Source organism: Tauraco erythrolophus, chromosome 6, assembly GCF_009769465.1.
Source record: "Tauraco erythrolophus isolate bTauEry1 chromosome 6, bTauEry1.pri, whole genome shotgun sequence".
NCBI lineage: Eukaryota > Metazoa > Chordata > Aves > Musophagiformes > Musophagidae > Tauraco > Tauraco erythrolophus.
The window spans coordinates 37,481,743-37,500,990 of record NC_141470.1 but is presented as its reverse complement, the minus strand read 5'-3'; the positions used below and the strand labels follow the sequence as shown (position 1 = coordinate 37,500,990).

General features: G+C 34.0%; 1 protein-coding gene across 4 annotated transcripts in view; it reads right to left on the bottom strand.

Moving 5' to 3' along the window:
* FMN1 (formin 1) overlaps positions 1 to 19,248 on the bottom strand; it is a 180,016-nt gene that overhangs the window by 27,873 nt on the left and 132,895 nt on the right. For all 4 annotated transcript variants that reach the window (XM_086613529.1, XM_086613530.1, XM_086613531.1 and 1 more), the window contains one exon: positions 9,770 to 9,862. In XM_086613529.1, the coding sequence (XP_086469655.1) occupies positions 9,770 to 9,862 (93 nt within the window). The remainder of the gene's footprint in view (positions 1 to 9,769; positions 9,863 to 19,248) is intronic.

The window sequence follows — 19,248 nt, the reverse complement described above, 5'->3', positions numbered from 1 at the left end:
GTATTATATTCTTTAATGTTTAAAGTTTTCTGCCTGGCCACAGAAGCTACACTGTTGTGTCTACTCAGGCATCCCTGCCTGTCCTAGGACACCAGGACCCTCTCTGATAACACGTTCCATTCCAGAGATGGTAACGCTTTGTGGAGGGAATTTTCATTCTTAAGATGAAAGACTCTATACACATGCTTTGTACAAATAGTTATATCCTAAAACATGCTATGAAGTAGCTGAAAAGAAGTCTTCTAAGAAATATTTTTAGACACTTTCAAAATAGCCGACAAGACAAAGTTTAGATAGCTGAAAAATCCTTATGCTAAAAAGTTTAAATTGATTTACATGCCATGAAATAAGTACTGTTCCAATCAATTCCATACATACATCTCTTAAAAGAAACAAAATTACTGATTTCTCTGTGAATGCGTTCACAAAGCAGGACTGTAACAGCTCTTTGCAGGACAAAGGTACATTTTTAAATATCTTGTTGTGACATCTGAAGTATTTAGGCACAAAGATATCACAAAAGTTGTTCCAAGAGAGGTTGAATGATGACCTGAAATCGGACTTCTCTTACATTTAGGAGAAGTCTGTCTTTTATCACAGCTATAATCTTACAACACTGTATCATCCATATGTTTTCACTCTGTCATTCTCCAATTTGGAGAGTTTAGTAGCAACCTGGTGCTTTGTCTTTTAACTAGCTTCAAATTTCTGAGAATTGCCCTAAGAACATTGCGATTGTTATTTTTGTTCTCAAAACAAATAATCCTGCTACAACCTGTTCAACAAGTTTGGGTGTCAAATTTATTTATCTTTTTTTCTTAGAAAGAAGCTTCCTTCTGATGGCTATTTCCTGTTTGGGCTACAGATTTTACCTGTTATCATTGCTTAAAAAGGAAACCACAGTTTATATCATAACAGAACCTAATCCAGATAGCTCCAATTTCCTTCTGAAGTTTTCAGAGTTTAGTATTTTTATCAATCATGCTAAAAAGCTTTAAACCAGGATATTCATGTGTTTGCACAGGTACAGAACATAATTGAGAAAAACAATCAACATACCAAAATTACAGAAGTCCACGGAGAAATTCTACATAAATGCATATCAGATTAAGCATGTTACTGTCATATGCAGCTTGTGCTATGGTAGCAGTGAAGGATATTTCCAAGCTTAATCCAAGTATTATGGTGTGAAATGACAAAGGATGGGGGACAAACACACGGTAAGAGTGACCAATATGATGGCAGGTATTACAGTCTTTCGGGTGCAAGTGTGTTTGGGCCTTTCATTATTTATTGAGTACATTAATCTCTTCTATCCAATCCTGTCCAGTTCTTGACTCTGCTCTTTCCTTGCAATAATAGCTTTCACATATGTGAGCACTTGCTCATATGATATATAATCTAAAGTAATTAATCAGTGAGCATCCTAATTTCCTGCCAAGGAAAGCTTTGACAGGGATTTAAATTCTATTAGTTCAGTGACTTGGAATATCAGCACAAATAGGGTAAGACAAGGATGTAAACAGCAGAGCAAATCCAGATAAACTGCATGCTAGTGGCCTTGACTGCAGTACAGAGAATAATAAGACAAGAAGATAAGTAGACAAACAGGAAATGACGCAGGAAATTCATAAGAAGACAGTAAAGAAGAAAGCAGTTGAACTAAAAGAACAGCCTGTAGGATCCCTGTGAAAAACCAACACATATAACCTACGGTTCTGTTTACCTATAAGCCTATGAAATCGGCACTGGAAGAAATCCAGTGGAATTGAACAGAAAATGAGGGTTTTGATGAGAGTTTAAAGAGAGTTGTCTTCTAAAAGAGAATGACCTTGCATATTTTATTACAAGTCCTTTATAAATTACATTCATATTACACATTCTAAGGGAGTGTAACCCTCCAATTTTTATAGTAAGTCATGATATAGTGGAATAGATTATAGTAATTTGATATATATCTCCCTCAAAAATAATCAATTCAAAGTCTCCTGAAAAGTCATAGTTTTAATTAACATCAATTTTCAGGACTTTGATGCTGGTAATTCTTCTGGTAGTGTGGGAGGAAACATTCATTTTAGAGCAAATTCTTGTTCTTTGAATCAGCTCACTGCCAATATTGCATTAGTTAGAGGCATATGGACGCAAGCACGTTCCAGGACACCTTATTTAGTGTCTTATAGACTGGGGCTATTGTCTAACTATACAGTCTCAGAGTACCACAGCAAAAAGGTTCTTTGCTTTGCAGACTCATGCCAATTTATGTAAATCATTCTTTCATCTGTTTAAATACAACAATCTTTGAGTGATGAAAACAGTTATGACTGTCACAAACAGTTTGAAAGATTAAAGTAATTCTGCTGCTGGCATATAAAATAGCATTCCACATCTAAACACAAACTTTGCCTGGTCCGTAATGTCATTGCTGGGAAGGATAAAAAGTTTTAAGCAAACATTATCACTGCAAGGAAGTATGACATATTTTTCATGTTTGACACTGGACATAAATAACCTCCCACCCTGTTTCATGCGAGAATTGCATATGTGTAGCAGAGATAATAAAACATCTCAGTGAAAACAAATGAAGGGAAAAAAAGACATGATAAGTACAACAGAAAATAAAGCTTTGAAGTTAAAAGTCTTCATATTTGCACAGTTTATTCACAAAAGGAAGAATCGGTATTTTATATGCAGAATGGACAGTCATCAAATCTGCAAGTCTGTCATTCTGTAGAACTGGTTATCTTTACAGAAATACGTTTTTTGGTTGACAGAAGCAGCTTTATAACTACAGGTAACAGAAAATCAAGGCAACTAAGATCCTTGTAAGTGCTATTGCTCTTCTGCTGTTGTTTACACACAATATTTTAAAAGACAGCTGTTACTGAAATTCGGTGCTCTCAAAAATTATTTTTGATTTTCTTGCTTCACTTATTCAGCATTAAAATGATCAAGACCATGACAAACAAAATGGAACACAAGTACCATAATCTGATATGTAGATTAAGGTAGAGGAGTACAACATTAGTGGGAAGACAAGTATGCAACTTAGTTTCATACGGAGTTCTAGAATATTTTTCTTCCTTTCTGTTAATATTCTTCTTGGGGAGAAAAGCTATATTTTTATTGCACAGAAGCAAGAATTTTAAATATTTCTCAGGGTTTCTGATATTTTGGGAAAGTCATTACAGGCAAGCTCTACCAAACTGCTATGAATAAGGACTTAAAACAAAAATATAATGTTGTTGGACTATTAAAGGAAATAAGTGCTAATGTAAATTTCTTCCTTATCTTTGACTGTACTGAAATTTAAAAAGGTATGTCCCGGTGTAAGAAATACTGTATTGCGAAAATGGTACTGATAATAGTGTCTTGGAGTATTCTTGACTTCTGATTCACTGCTAATAAAGAGCATTAGCATCCTGCTTTATACTTCATAGACTGCTTTGACTGAAAAGCGGTAGAGTTTTGAGTGGAAAGACTTTTTTTGCTATACCATAAAAAATTATACTATCGTCCTCCTACACTCAAAATATGTATGGGGCTATAAACTAAGAGAAGGCGGCTGCTTTCCCTTGGTTAACACAACAGGTGCTACTAAATGAAGAGAACAAAATGTATAAGCGTCTATAGCACAAGAACAACATTTAAGATGGAGTATTTATATACCCAGGAACAATTAGGAAATAATCAACAAGAAACTGAAAGTATGCCAGCTGAAACACACTACAGTATATTTAAAGAAAAGTTAGTGGTGTACATTTCTTATAGGAAAGCTATTATAAGATGGTATTTTATGTATTGTTGAAGAAGAAAATGGAAACAAGTAAAGTTGGGTGAAAATAAATTTAAGATGGTAACAAGTAACGTGACAAAAAATTATTTGAGTAGGGATATTAGGAACGAAAACCAACAACAATAAAAATATCTTCCTGGATGCTAGCTTGAAATCAAGATCTAAATGATTTAGGCATTCAATTATTTGGTTAAAAGAAGTCAAATATACTTCAACAAGATTTCACTTAGAACTCTGATCTAAAACCCAGTCATTCTGAATAAAGAATCAGTATTTAATCTTCTTACTGCTGAACAAATCTGTAAGAAAATACAGAGTCAGAGCATCCAATGAGAATTTTTTATTTAAACAGAAGAAATTATTCTTCTGGAAATAAAGTTATGAGGGTGGAACTGATAGAGAGGCACGAAGGCATGTACACATGCATGAGAAAAGAACTAACAATTTTTTAATATAGTTTCAGTAACGTAGATCAAATAATTCATGTGAAACTGATTCACACATTTGACAAGGCCAGGAGGTAGCTCTCTGCCTTTTTAGGCAGCCAGATATGTTATGGAATCACACAAGTCCCCCTGTTTATCCTCCCTGTTCTTCTGTCAAAGGGTGTCGTCGTTTTGATCAGGGTTTCTGGCCAGTACACTTGCACTCACATTGCTTTTTCATAACATTTTTAAATTTCTTAGTATAATTCCTCAAGAATAATATAAACTAGAAAGTAGCAAGCATGCAAGTGAAGGGGGATAGCCTTAATAGAATTTATTTCTTCTTTTCTTTCCCACTAGACTACCTCAACAATCCTCTATTGGTGCATTCCAACAGGCAAATGAGGAAATGTGGATCAAAGCTCCTTTTCTGCACCAGAAATACATTAAAAAAATGCAATAGGCTGGATGCATGCCTATGTAGCTACTGCAGCCTGGCTAAAATTATTAAGAAGAAGAAATCACTCAGCAGTAAAAATCAGGTTTACTGACATTTTCCATGTGGCTGTAAAGCGCACTACCTCCTGACATAATGCTGCGGTGAGTCGCTTGGTCTACGACTCTATTTTTCTATTTTACAGTCCCATGACTGCACAGTGTTGATCTTTTATGTAGTAAAGACACACAGCAGTCGTAGCCAAGCAATGAACTTAACCAATGTTTCCTAAGTGCTAGGCTAGAATTCTAAACACAGGAGAATTTCTTTTACTGTGTGATTAATCTCAACAGATCTACTCTATTTGACAAATCCCTCCCTCTCCATGTTGCTTGTTACCTTGGAAACTTCAGTGTACCATGTGCCTTTCCCAAACAGCTTTGCTTTCCACTATTAATGATTTTAAAAAACTGTTCTGTCTTGACATCAGACTACTTGCTTCCCAGACTCTGCTGTAAACTAAATGAATTCCTTTAATATCAAAGTCTTCATCATTAAGACGCTTTATTCTTAGAGAGATGAAGAGAGGCAGCTATGCTCTTCCTATGCTAACTGCTATGAAGCATAAAAACTTTTTGATTTGCACATTCCAGCATATGAGGGAGGAAATCGAGCCCAGAATAAAGTTTTTACGTACTTTCTAACCTGGAATCAATGAAGGGGAATTTGGGACCAGATTTTGCAAGACCCTGCATGAATCTGTGTTATGCTTTTCCACATTTATTAAAATAGACAAACAATATGAAATAGTCAAGCAGTAAAATAAGAAATAAATTTTATTAAGGCTAGTCGCCCACTCCTGTACGTCATTTACTTTCTGGTTTGTATTATTCTTGAGAGAATGGACAAGGAGAATAAAAAATGTCATGAAAAACTAACATCAATGGCTGCTGGCCAGCATCCCTTCTAGTGAGCTTCATAGATGCAGTAACCAAACTCTTTCTTTTCTCCTTTTCAAAATAGAGTATTTTGCATCTTTCTCATATCCATCTAACTATTCGGATTTTTTTTGTGTGTGAGATACCTTTGTATCAAAAACAGAGTTTTCTTCTAAGCAATCCTGAGCAAGAATTTCATAAATTAAGGAGCATTCCAAACCAAATATTAATTTTGTCATGTCAAAGTTCTTTTTGCATATAGTGGCAATTTAAATGGAAAACATTATGAACATATTTCTGAAAAAAACCATACAGTAATACCACTGGAAACACAGTTAAGTGCATATCAATTTATAGTAATTCTTAGGTCTCCATATTACAGTAAAACTAATATAATTTGTTGCATATAATATAATTAAATCTACCAAAGATTATTTCCACTTTAAGAATTATCTAGGGTCTTTTCAAAAACCATGGGCATATCAAGTACAGCTAATGAAGTATTAAGACAGTTTACACATGATATCTTTCCTGTGGGAATCACAAAGTACTTGACAAAGATTATCCTTCACTACAAAACCCAGCAAGAATCATTATTTAACATTCTGTGTACCAGAAAAATGAATCATTCTCTGAAAAAGAGATTAAACAACTGTTCTAGTATCACATGTCAAGCAGCTAAACTGGGAATAGAACCTAAAGGTTCTGGCACCTAATTCCCTGTTGAAGGCACTAGGCTACATCACATCCAGTTATACAAAACAGCACTGACATCAGCAGAAGTACAGTTTATCCCCTCTAGATTTTTAGAATGTCAGTCTCCATAACACCATCAGTGTTTTTTGTTACAACACAGCAAGTATTAGATTTAATTGCTATTAATTGTAATTAGGAAATGTAAACAGTTCAGTTTAAGCAAATAAACATTTTTTTTTTCTTAGAGTATTTCCAACTTAGCACTAACTAGAAATGATGGGAAATTGTGCATGTGAGAAAAACCTGAATATCTATGAGTTCCAGCTTTATTTTCAATCCAGAAGTTTCAGAAAAGCATTTGAGCTTTGGATACTTGCTGTGAGCTGACAGAAAGATAACAGATGATTTTTTCTTACATTTGCTTAAACCAACCACAACTCTTTTTTAAACAAACAAAACTGAAAGCAGATGCTTAACGGATGCTCAGTATTATCAGTTAACTCCTAATTTCAGAAAAGCAGCTGAGTTTCTAGACATTTATCTAAACTGAATTCCAAGTTTGACATTTGCCCAATGCCTACTCTAGTATCATAAATGAAGACGAGTTTCAGTATTATTTTTACCTATCTTCAGTGTAGAATTTTATAGAATGTTCATTCTAATGCCACAGAAAGTTCCACCCACCAATTATAAAGATTCCAATAAAACCAGTGATTGAAGGAGAAATAGGGTCAATAATTACAGGATCTGACAACCTAGTGACAACTCATCTCAGAAGAAGGTAGATGAAACAGAAATGTTAAAAGATGAGAAGTTAAATTAGATATAATTAAATGTATATGATTAGATACCATAAACCACAATATTATAAAGCATAAGAACAAGAGAACATACACAAGAAAAAAGCGGACAAGTAAGTAATCTCTGTGTTTTTGCTCTTTCTAGCATACAAAAACCTGAAAAACTAAAAAGTGTCCAATAAATTTAGTAATTTAGATAAAGAACTCATTGTCCGAAGACACCATGCAGGAATGTATCCTCTCTTTTTAAAAAAATATATACAGCATCCAGAAAAATAAGGAAAAAATTTTCTGTTACACTGACAAAGATAAATATATCTCAATTTTCACATCGATTGGCATAAACAGGGCCAATGTTTTGAAGAATATGGTTTTTTATTTGAAAGAATAGTGTACAATTAAATTGCAATTTTCTCTAAAGCGGAACTAATAATCTTCCAAGATCCATTGAGAATTTTTATCATGTTCCACTTATCAGAAAGTCAGGTAGGTCAGCTTTGCAGAAGAAACCAGGTACTGTGTTGCCTCTATTTTTTGGGACTGTGGTGATACGCATTTGCTGTTCCTTCTGCTGTGCTGGGGTGGAGTTAACTTTCTTCATATCAGCTCATATGGTGCTGTGTACTGAATTTGTGACCAAAACAGTGTTGATAACACACCCATGTTTTAGATTGTGCTTGCACAGCATCAAGACCTTCTCTGTTTCTAACGCTGACCCCATAGAGTAGGCTAGGAGTGCACAAGAAGTTCAGACAGGACACAGCTGGGACAGCTGGCCAAATCAACCAAAGGGATAACCTATACCATAGGACATCATGTTCAGCAATAAATCTGGGGAAAGAAGGAGAAAGCAGGTGAAGTTCAGAGTTACAGTGTTTGTCTTCTCAAGTAGCCATTACGCATGAAGTCCTACTTTCCCAGAAATGGCTGAACACCTGCCTACTGATGGGGAGTAGTGAATGAATTCCTTGTTTTGTTTCACGTGTGCATGCAGCTTTTGCTTTCATTATTGAACTGTCTTTATCTCCACCCATGAGTTTTCTCTCTTTTACCCTTCCCACCTTTTCTCTCTTTTACCCTTCCCACCCTCTTTCTCACCTCACCAAGGAGGAGTGAGCAAGCAGCAGTGTGGTGCTTAGCTGCCTATCAGGCTAACCACAACAGTCCTCAGGAGATCCAGGGTGTAATAAGCATTACAGAATCTGTGATGTGATTGTGGAATGCACCATTTGGTGAGGGTCTTGGCAAGACCTAGCAAAACTGAATTATAATCTAGTTCATACCTGAGTCTAATACCTAATCTGCAAGATTAAGCAGCATGCAGGAGATCGTAAGAGTTCTGTAGAAATACATATAGTACTATCTCAATCTTGTTATTGTTAAACCGTAAGTGAAAATTTCCAATTAAATAAGTTAGAGAGTAAATACAACTGTTCTGCAGTGACATAAAGATTTCAATTATAATGTTTTTGTTTTACAAGTTCTGTGGCAAGAAATTTGCAGCTGTAATACTATCCAAATACACTTGCAACTAAAAGAAAAAATATATTAAATAAATATATAGATTGAGCTCCATAGCCTGGAAGAAGAGTGAAGAAGAATATTAGTTTATTTAACAGTACAATTTAACAGAGACCTGTACTTTTAAAACATCCTGTTTTCACTAATCAAAGTATTTAATAAGATAGTCTCATGAATTACAGTTATTAAAAAGACATTAGGACAATCTTTATAAAAAGTATTAAGCGAATTCATAAATTATCACAACAATCTGAATTATCACTAATAGTAAGTAAATATTCTGCCTGGATTAGTAGATTCAGATAGTTCAATTGACTTCTCAAACAGTGAATTGTTAAACTGTTCACAATTTGTGTGAGAAATACTAGTCCTTTGGTAATATTTAATTCTTAACAATATTTAACATAGTCATCAGAAATGCAGCACTTGTTCTGTTTACCCAGATAGTGCTCTTCCAATCTGGGGGATGGGGGGTGGAAATCTATTCCCTTGTCTATTTTGCACAGCTCCAGAGACAATGGTGCTGACAGAAACAGGTGACTGGGAACACATAGTCTGGGGAACAGGAGGGCGTAGGACTGTTCTTTCCAACACCAATCTGCATTTACATTGTCTTGAACTGATGATCAAATTGTACCTTCGATCTCACCCCTGTTGTCCCTCGACTTTACCCTGGTAAATCACATCCTTGTGCCTATTTGTCTCACACAAGACAAAAATCTTTAAATCTGAGTTAGTCAGTTAATAAGCATGGCACACTTTTGATAAAAGATGCAATTGCTTCATGTATATACGTGGACGTTCTCTAAAAGGGTATTTTTCATTCTAGTCTTTTATAAACTTGAAGCCTTATATTCCCTCTGATAAATTTCATCTATGATGAATATCTTTTTCATTTTGCCTGCAAATAATGATAAAGAACAAAGCCCAAAGTAATCAATAAGAAATGGTTGAGATCAAGGGAACAATTATCTTCGACAAGTGATGACATAGTTTTGTGTAACCATTATTAACACATATTAGGCACATTAGGAACATAATCCATAACAGACAGTAGGAATTTTCAGAGGCAAGAGATATTTAATGCAGCTTACGTTATGTACAACTTTGTAAACTACTACGTTATTTGCCAATAACTTTTGGCTTTCAAAGTTGGTTACCTTTCTGGAAGAATTCCTCTAATTTCTCCTTGAAGGGCTGGAGATGCTCTTCAGAAGACTCTCTGCAAACTAACTTCATCTGCTTTTCAGAGGCTGCAAAAAGAAGTTGAGAGACATTTGTGGCAGAATTTGTCTACCAGAAGTAGATGTCAACACTGTAGAAGCCTACAACTAAATTAGTCACCTGGACCTACTTTAGAGGAAATGCAAACAAATAAGCACTAAGGAATCCAGAAATTAATATCAAAATAAAAAATACTAATACTAATCTACTAGCACACCGAATAGAAAATTCTATATGTGTTTAAAGAGGGGAATTTGTCCTTAGTAATGACTTTGTCCTAAAACTTATTGCAGCAAAAATTAATAGAAAACCGTGGAAAGAGAAGTTGAGAATTTGTAATTAAAATGTCATGTTAATGTAAGTTCGCAGTGCAGTGAAAAAAGTCAATGAAATGTTGAAAACAGATGTAAACATCTCATTGTACAACTAGTAGCATGCTTATAATACTGTCGGACCACCAGGACTTACTAAAAAAGACAGTTTTTCAATTAAAGGAGATCAGAAATTCATTTGGACAGTTGTTGTTACAGAAAAATGCTGAAAATATACCCGTTACCACCTGAGTAAATATTTTAATTTATTATCCCTCTACAACTCAAGTAGGTTGTGGACTATGACATTATTGGGGAGCTCCAGAGCTTATGTCAAATGGCCTGGGCTACAGTCTAAGCTTGTCTTTGATCTCTAGTCTTGCAACTTGTAGCATAAGACAGACCTTTGAAACTGTTCAGAGTAAAGTCAAGGGGTAATTGTTTTTATGCGAGACAGTAGGAAGAATAGAGTGTTAATTTAAACATAATAGATTAGGAAAGTCTTTTATTAGCTGCTCAGCTATGTGTCTTTAATAAATTAAATTAAGCAAAACAAATTAGAAATCAGGGAAGTTTATATGACTTTTAAAGATTATTTTCTTATGATACATGCTTCTTACCATTAAAAATTTGAACTTTCCATGACACTTATCATACACTGAATGAAATCTGTGTATACTTAACATTTATGTTTGTAGAATTATAAGGAAATTTCTACAGCTAGTGTCAAAGTATTAGTATACATATTATGTCCAAGCATTTGGTACGCAATGACTATAAACTGCACATGATTATCACAATCATGTAAGGTTACAACGATTGTAAGCCAACAATTATTTTATAACACTCATATAAATAAATTTGTATAAATCTATACAGAAGTAGATTTCTATGAGTATGTATTATAATAATAAGCTTGTTGCTACAGTAATACGTAAACATACTCTAGAAAGGTGTTTTCTTAAACATATGATGTCGTTAATGCATTGTCTGGAGTACTGAAAGCTTCCTAGGATGCCTCCTACAAGTTTAGTAACACAAGATTAGAAAGGTTACTCAGATATGCCCTATGTAAATATTTAAATGACCAAGACTAGGATGAACTGTTTCTAAATCAAAAAGAAAGCACATATAAAACCCCTTCAATATTTTTTTTTTTTTTTTTTGTAATAAAGATGACTAACATAAACCTTAATCAGACGATAAAAGCTACAGGAAAATATGGACAAGAAGTACCGGCGTATAAAGAAAAAGCTGATTTGTGAATTCTTAAGAAGAATCCTAACATCCTTAACAAGACCAACGTTTGGCATGAGAGGAGAAGAGTAAGAAGAAAGGCACAGAAGAGAAGAGCAAATGAGACAGATGACATCGAATAAGTGAATCAGGGGTGCCGATTAAAATTCTAAAAGTTTGAGACAAGATGAAATGAGATGAGATATCAGTTTGCATTGCTTAAGTCATCTCAAAACAAAGAAACTGAAAGACAAAAGAAGTTAAGTAAATGCTGGCAGACTCTAAGAATTTACATTATTGGAAAGCCTTAAAAAGAGATCTTTGAACGATTCTCTGAGCTGCCGATGATATTTATCTAGATGATACCTAACTGAAACTAAAATCTATCAGTTTACTTCCTGAAGTTCTTTCAGATAGCTGCCAAAATAGACTGAAGGGCTCTGGGAAAGTTTTAGCTTTGAGCTGAAGGAATCAAGGACAAGGGTAATGAAGTGAAAATCTGTTAATCATGAAAGCAATATGTTTGTCCTATACTGATTAATCCTCCTTTAGCTGACTCTGAATTTAGGTTATACTTCACTCAATAACCTTTTGGTTTACAAACAAACAAAAAAGTATCAGGGCAACTGAAGGTTAACTAATTCTGTTTAAAGTCAACTGCACTTAAATATTTGACTAAAACTTGAACTTATTTACTTGCTAACATTAAAAATAAGACACATCACATAGGTAAGGAGTCACTGGCTGAAGGCAGTCATGAACTTCAGCTGGAATTGCAGTCTCAAAAATCTTGTATTCCTGCTGAAATCTCTCCAGTCTCAGTCTTCCCTTCAATAATGAAACGTCCTATGCAGAATAATGATTCCTTGTACAATATTTGTAAGAAAATGATGGCTAGGACCACCAACTAGATGTATCTTTTAGGCTGAAGTACTTTGGACCATCATCAAATTTGCCTGGGAATAGATATGGCAAAGAATGGTGGAAGTGTATTGAAAGGAATCACAAATCAGATACAAATAAAGACACACTTGGAAGAGGAAAAAGATTTTAATAACAAGACTAAATTAAAGGTTTTGATTAAAATGGCAGTTGTAATTCTACATATTAAAGACAGCTAGTCTTTGTCAACCTAGATTTGTAATATTGGTGAAAGGCTACCATACAACTCTATGACATGTCTCAGTTCTGCACAACATAACATAAAGGTTTCTGGTGACTAACACTAATTGAATTTCCTGTTACAAAAGTTCTTTTTTGTTTGTTTACTGAAAAATTTACTTGAAGTATATTGGTAAAAAAAATAAAAATTACCAAGTCATGTCAAACATTATCTAAAAAAAATTAAAACTGAAACTCCTGTTCCATAAGTTGCCCTGATTTTCTTTGCTAAAAATGCTATAATATGTTTGAGGGAACATTACACGAATTTTTTTTATATTTTGTTCTCATATTCACTACAATAGAAACCCTTTCCTTTTAAAAAGAAAATTATTTTAGCAAGGTTTTTATTAGAATGATTCTGAGGTAAAGGATCCTATTATGCATTCCTTCTTCGAAATAAATTCTGAAAAGCTTCTTTCTGAAAAAATTTCTTTCTGAAATTCTGAGGCATCTGACAGCTGGCACACTACCTGTACACTTCTCCTCTCATCATCTCATTCCAAAATAATCATTTGAGAAACTAAACCGAGTTTCAGTATTACCGAGTTCAAACAGATGCAAATTCTCCATTATTGTAATAAATGAACTAGGTTCATTTTCTTGGTACACATTGTATGTTAGTGGACTTAAATGTAATATGTTACTTTGAAAATTGTTTATTTCTAAATGAGCTATTGTAAAAAAAAGAGAAAATACAAGTGTGTAATAGTATTTGAAAGCCTTTACAAATTGTTGGATGTACATCATGCTTCACCCACTGCAAATCTTGGCGACAGAAATGGAAACCATTAGCAAAACACTAAAACAAAGCTGAAAACTGCTGATTATCAGTTTGCCACTGTCTTCAGATTTAATGCAGTAGTTGGCTCAAAAAGTTCTTTAAAAATCCCCAATATAAGTGAAAATATTTACAAAATAGAATGTCTCTCACTTAATGCCTATTGGGCAATAGTCTTTTAAAACTCCACAGACACTTGTAAATCTGTCAAAAGAATCACTTCCCATAAACAAACTTTCATGTAAAGAGCATTTCAGTGTCAATCAGACAGGATTTGTAATTTTTTAAGCACCATTTTTAAAGTAAATGCAAAACCAGAAATAGTTTAATGCTGATAGCAGTAAATTACTAACTATTTACTCACCAAAACCCACCAGTAGCATTTACAGGAATGATCCTGACAGTGAAGCCAAGTATCAACACCACGAATTTCTATAAACCTGTCACTGACACTATGGCCCATGAGTTATGTCACTGTGAAAGCTGCCAGCCCCAACCCCACCACCGCTTGTCTGTTATACTGCAAAACTTGCTATTTTATTTTCTTGTTATAACGTAGGCTTATCTTTGACAGGAGGGTTGCTATTTTATAATTCTTTCTTAGAATGCTTATCTTTTATGTTTCAAAGGGGATTTGAAACCATACTGCAAATGAATTCAATGTAGCACTAAATAACCCCAAAACTCTATATGAGAGGACCCATGATTTGTTACAGTGCAGAAGCCTGTCGCACTACCTGGGCCTGTATACTTGACTAAGAACTTAATAAAGTTCAGATGAAATGCACAAATTTAAATTATTCAGCAAGTGCTATATAACTTCCTCATGATTTAGTGTGGTTGGTTTTGCTTTATTACATTTTCTTGCAAGCAACTTTCCAAGTTAAACAAAAAGTTACAGGAGATGCACGTTTACCCGTTGGACACTGTTGCAGGATTTGCTTATATCCTCTTGTTATTACGTGCAACGTAGATACATATTTACTGCAGGTACACACACAAGAATGTTAGCGTTATTACAATCCATTATATCTGTGCCATTCACAGCTCTTGTGCTTATTTCTAACCCTGCAAGTAAATGTTTCTTTCCAGATAGAATTTTAAATAAATGTGGAGAAGGGAAGAAATTTATCTGGATTCCTTTGGAGTACAGTATAAGAATTTTGACAACTTCTAACTGCAAGTGATTAAGCTGCTACTGACTCAGAACTAAGTTTCAGAGACAGTATTTTACAGAGAGAGAAATGCCATGAAGGAGGTGTGAGGTTTTCTGAGACAAAAGTCTGAGAAATACGTAGAAGAGTACCAAATTGTGGTGGTAATCTGTTCTCAAGTTTCATTTTTATTGTCTTAAATAAAAGTCAATAATTTAATGCAAAAAAGCATTAGCACACATAAAACTAAATACACCATTCTAACCTATTGATTACTTGCATATTTACTGTTCCGGCATTTACTGGATTTATTTTTAGCTAATTTAGAAAAGGAAAGGTGCTTCTATGCACAATTATCTTCTTTACTCATTAATAATTCAGTATTCTTAAAAAGCCATTTCAGAGGATAGAAGCTGATCAGTAAAACTTTAAACAGTCTGACCTCTGTCTGTTTGAAACATGTTTGCCTTGTGACATGCAGAAACAAGTATCTGTTTACATGTTTAAGCTCTCATGCATCAATGAGACAGAAAAACATTACAGTGGTAAGTCCTAAACTGTGGAAAGTCAAATTATTGAATTAGCGGAATATAAAACACTCTCTAAAGTTCACCTGTTCTAATGGAGTTTTAATGGAAGCAGAGAGTCGAGACATCTTGACAATTCTCACAAGTTTCATTGGATATTCTGGCTTTGCCTTTCAGTTTTAAGATTTGTGAGTGGTTTTTGTTTGTTTGTTTCAACTTTAACAACCTTTTGAACTTTTATAGTATGTGATGGCATGAAGAGGAACAACTAACTTGAAAGAAAAACTGGTTTTGCTCCTCGTTTTGTCAAAGGGTATCAACATTTTATACAAATAATTTAAAAACCTTTCTGTTAAGACTGCTTCCTAAGAATACATTTAACAAAATGAACAAAGATTGCTAGTAAAACCAAATATTTTTCACACCATAGCAACATATCTGAGACTCTGGTTAATGTATTCTCTCTGAAATGGTAGTTTACATTCAGTGCGCCCTTCAACAGAGAAGCATACTGCAAGGGACTGAACAGTACACATAAATGAATATAATGACTAAACCCTCATAATTTTCCAGTCAAGTCTTTGTAAGATTCCTTAAGTGATTCCAGCACACATTATTAGTAGAAAGTTTTGGTTTAGTGTCAAGATCCAAACATACAGATCTCCACACATCATTAAGATCCGTCAGGAGTGTAGAAATGTGAGCTAGCACAACCCGCTGAGATATCATTTCCCTTCTGTCTGAGCAGTACAAAAAATGACTACTTCAAAATTGAACGGTCTTGTCTGGCTAATTTAGAGGAAGATTTTTAAGAAGCAGTAATAATATTTTTAATCAGATGATGTAGTAAGATTTTTACAGTTCTAGTTAAAAAAAAAGACCTTTTAAAGACAGAAACATATTATTACTTAGTGTACTGAAATTGTAGAGGCCAGAGAAGTGATCTCCTGTTTCCCTTTGTACTGCTGGATCTCTGATTTTCTGTGCAAGACAGATCATAAAGTTCCACCTAATTAATTCTTCTACCAAGTTTATGGCTTTGGTTCAGATAGAGTATCCTGCTTAGATTTAAAATCATGTAAATTCAGAAACTACCTACAATATTAGCAGGAACACTTCTCAAGGTGCTAATTAGCCTCACTACTACTAATTTGTACCCCACTGTCTGAATTAATGTACCTTCAATCTTTGATCACTGGCACTAAATATTTGACCACCTCAATCCTAGCAGAAATCTGCCTTTTCTTTTACTGCATACTCCCTTAAAGTGGAAAAGTCAATGGGATCCACAAATATGAAGTCACTGGTCCTCCCAACGCTAGTATTACACACTCTGCAAACTACATCATTCATTATCCATCATACACATTGGTAAGGACAATATTCCTCCTGTTCCCAGATGTTCACTACCTGCTCCCAGATGTGTACTACGTGGTTATGTAACTAATGCTTAACACACACACTTATTTATTTATTTATATAAAAGGGCACACAGAGAAGTGCACAGAAAATCGTAACTGTGGTATTTCCAAGATTTGTTTTAGAATCATAACATTTGCTGAAAGATTTTTAACAAGAAATTTGAAAGGATTCTTTAGCCAAAAAAAAAAAAGAAAAATTAACAGCATGCATTGTTTAACCAACAGAAAGCTTTCTCCCTCGCCTTTGTGCACACATGCAGACATCTGCTTCCAGAAAATAAACTCTTCTAAACCATCATTGCTTTACTCCTTTATTATATTCTGAATCTTATTAAAATAATTCTGTACTATTCTCTATTATCACAAACTAGAAAATCTAATGGAATTTTAAGAAATGATCCACTTAGGAAAATTTCCACTTGATGTAGTCACATGAACATTACCAATGGAACACTGTCAAAATGTTAGTTTTATTATAAAATAGAATCCAGTGCATATATACAAAATGTGTTTTTTAATGCCTGTGTTGTATCTTTGCCAAATCAAAACAAACTGAAATATATCTCATCTTGCTGAGGCAAGAGACTATTCAAAAAGAGGGCAGAAAACTCTGAGAAGGAAGAGTGTCATTTTGTCAACTCTTGAAAAGGAAGTAACTGTTCCTGTATCAATCTGTCCTTTGCTCTTTTTCTTACAGCATTCTGCATTTCCTCAAAATACATCATGTAAATGTCAGACAGCGTAAAAATATACCAATACTCACCACGTACAAAACAATGTGCTCCATTTATGCTAATGTCTAAAGAAATAACACATACACCTACTTGGCTTCTTATGTTCCATCATCTAGTTCAAATTTCTATTTGTCTGCACTTCCAAAATTTTAAGGTGAATTTTAAAATTTAAAAGTATAATTAACCTGAAGATCGTTAAAGTGACTAGTTCCTGGAAAGTATCATACAACTTCTCTGCTCCTGCTGGGAAAATTTTTGAATGTCTAAATTCCACTTTTAAATTGACTTAAAACATTTCATTTAAATTAGACTAAGGTGTAAACTGAAAGGCCTTTGATACTTTTTTGAATACTATTCTCCTGTAATGAATAAAAAAAAAAAAAATCACTTTTTACTACGAAATATCTATTGATCCAACAAATTATTCAGAAAATTAAAACTCAAACTGATATAATTTAGAAATTTCATGATATGATCCAGTAACATTACTGTCTATAAAGCAAATCAAACAATTAAAAAATCTCTCAACATTGTAATTGTTGCCCTTTTGATAATTATTGTATCATGATTATACTAAAACTCTGTCCTATAAAACAGACTTTATCTAAGGCCATACTATGCATGAACTAAATATATAATTCCATCTGAATAAATAATAACAAATTCAATTAATTTCTCCATCTGTGATTACATAGAAAACCAACAAAAGCTGAAAATGTCCCAATTCATTATTGAAAACATCAGTTAATCTCTACAACAAAAATGGTTTATAGTTAATTGATGGACATTTTGTTGCAAAAGCCTTTAACTCAGTTTGAAGACGCTGATGGGGAAACGCACATTTAAGAATTTTAAATTAACTTCTTGTGAATAATACTGATTAAACTTTTCTGCTTTTGTGTATTTTCTTTTTACTGGTAAATATATTCCCTTATAATCCTTGATAAAAACATGTTTTTCAGGATTTTAAATCAGGAAAATCAGGTTTAGTCTTAAATGGGCATCAACTGATTATTACTGGGTTTTTTGCACGTTCTTCCTTGTCTCTATTTATAGTGACAGTGGCTGCAAGAATCAAGAATGAATGACCCTTTTCAATTTCCATCCATTTCTCATTTCTAAATTCTTGTCCATTCTTGTCTTAATTTTGTAAGACATATCCACTTTGCAATATAATGTGATACAGAGCTCCCCGAAGAGGCACTGAATGAGAGCAATGTAGTTGCACCAGTTTATTCTGGGCTAGTCAGCCACAATGAGAGACAGGGTTAACTAGTTATGATGTTGGTATCAGTATGGCAACCTCATGCTAGTCACATTCAGTGCACTGGATTTGTTTCTATAAAAAAGAACATATATATCTATATGAATATACACATACATATACTAATACCTGAAAAAGAATATATATATATACATATATATAATGTTACCATTTGAGAATGAAAATAAAATGAAGCACTTAAGAAGAGGCAGAGTAAGCCAGGTATGTCAGTCTGGTGAAGAGAAAGCTAACTGAGGATCTAGTTTTTCACTTCAACTATCTCACAAATACCTATAGAGAAGATGGAGCCAGACTTTTCTCAGTACATCTGAAAACAAACAGGCAATAGTCACAAGTTGCAAGCAAAGGAAATTGTCACAAGGGATAAGAAAACTATCCAAGACAGCTATTCAGCACTGGAACAGGTGCCCAGAGAGGTGCTGGAATTTCCATCCTTAGATTCAAAATTGAGCTGGCTAAGGCCCTGTACAACCTGATCAATATATTGACCTCCAGAGGCACCTTCCAACTAAACAATTTGCATTTCTCTATGATTTTAAGATAATTGCAATGCTTTTATATGAAAATCAATGTGAAAACAGCCAATGTAACATTGTCATTTCTCAACTTTTTATGCATAGTTTTACTTTCTTCTCTTTTAAGAGAACCCTTTTCAGAAGGGTTAGACAATTTTACAAGATGGGGTTGCCATAAACTGAAGTTTTGATGAAGTTCCACTACTTAAATGTGGAAAAGTTGAGGGCAACATACATACACAATATACAGATCTGTCAGCAATTAGGTTAAGAGGCCTCCAATCTGAAAC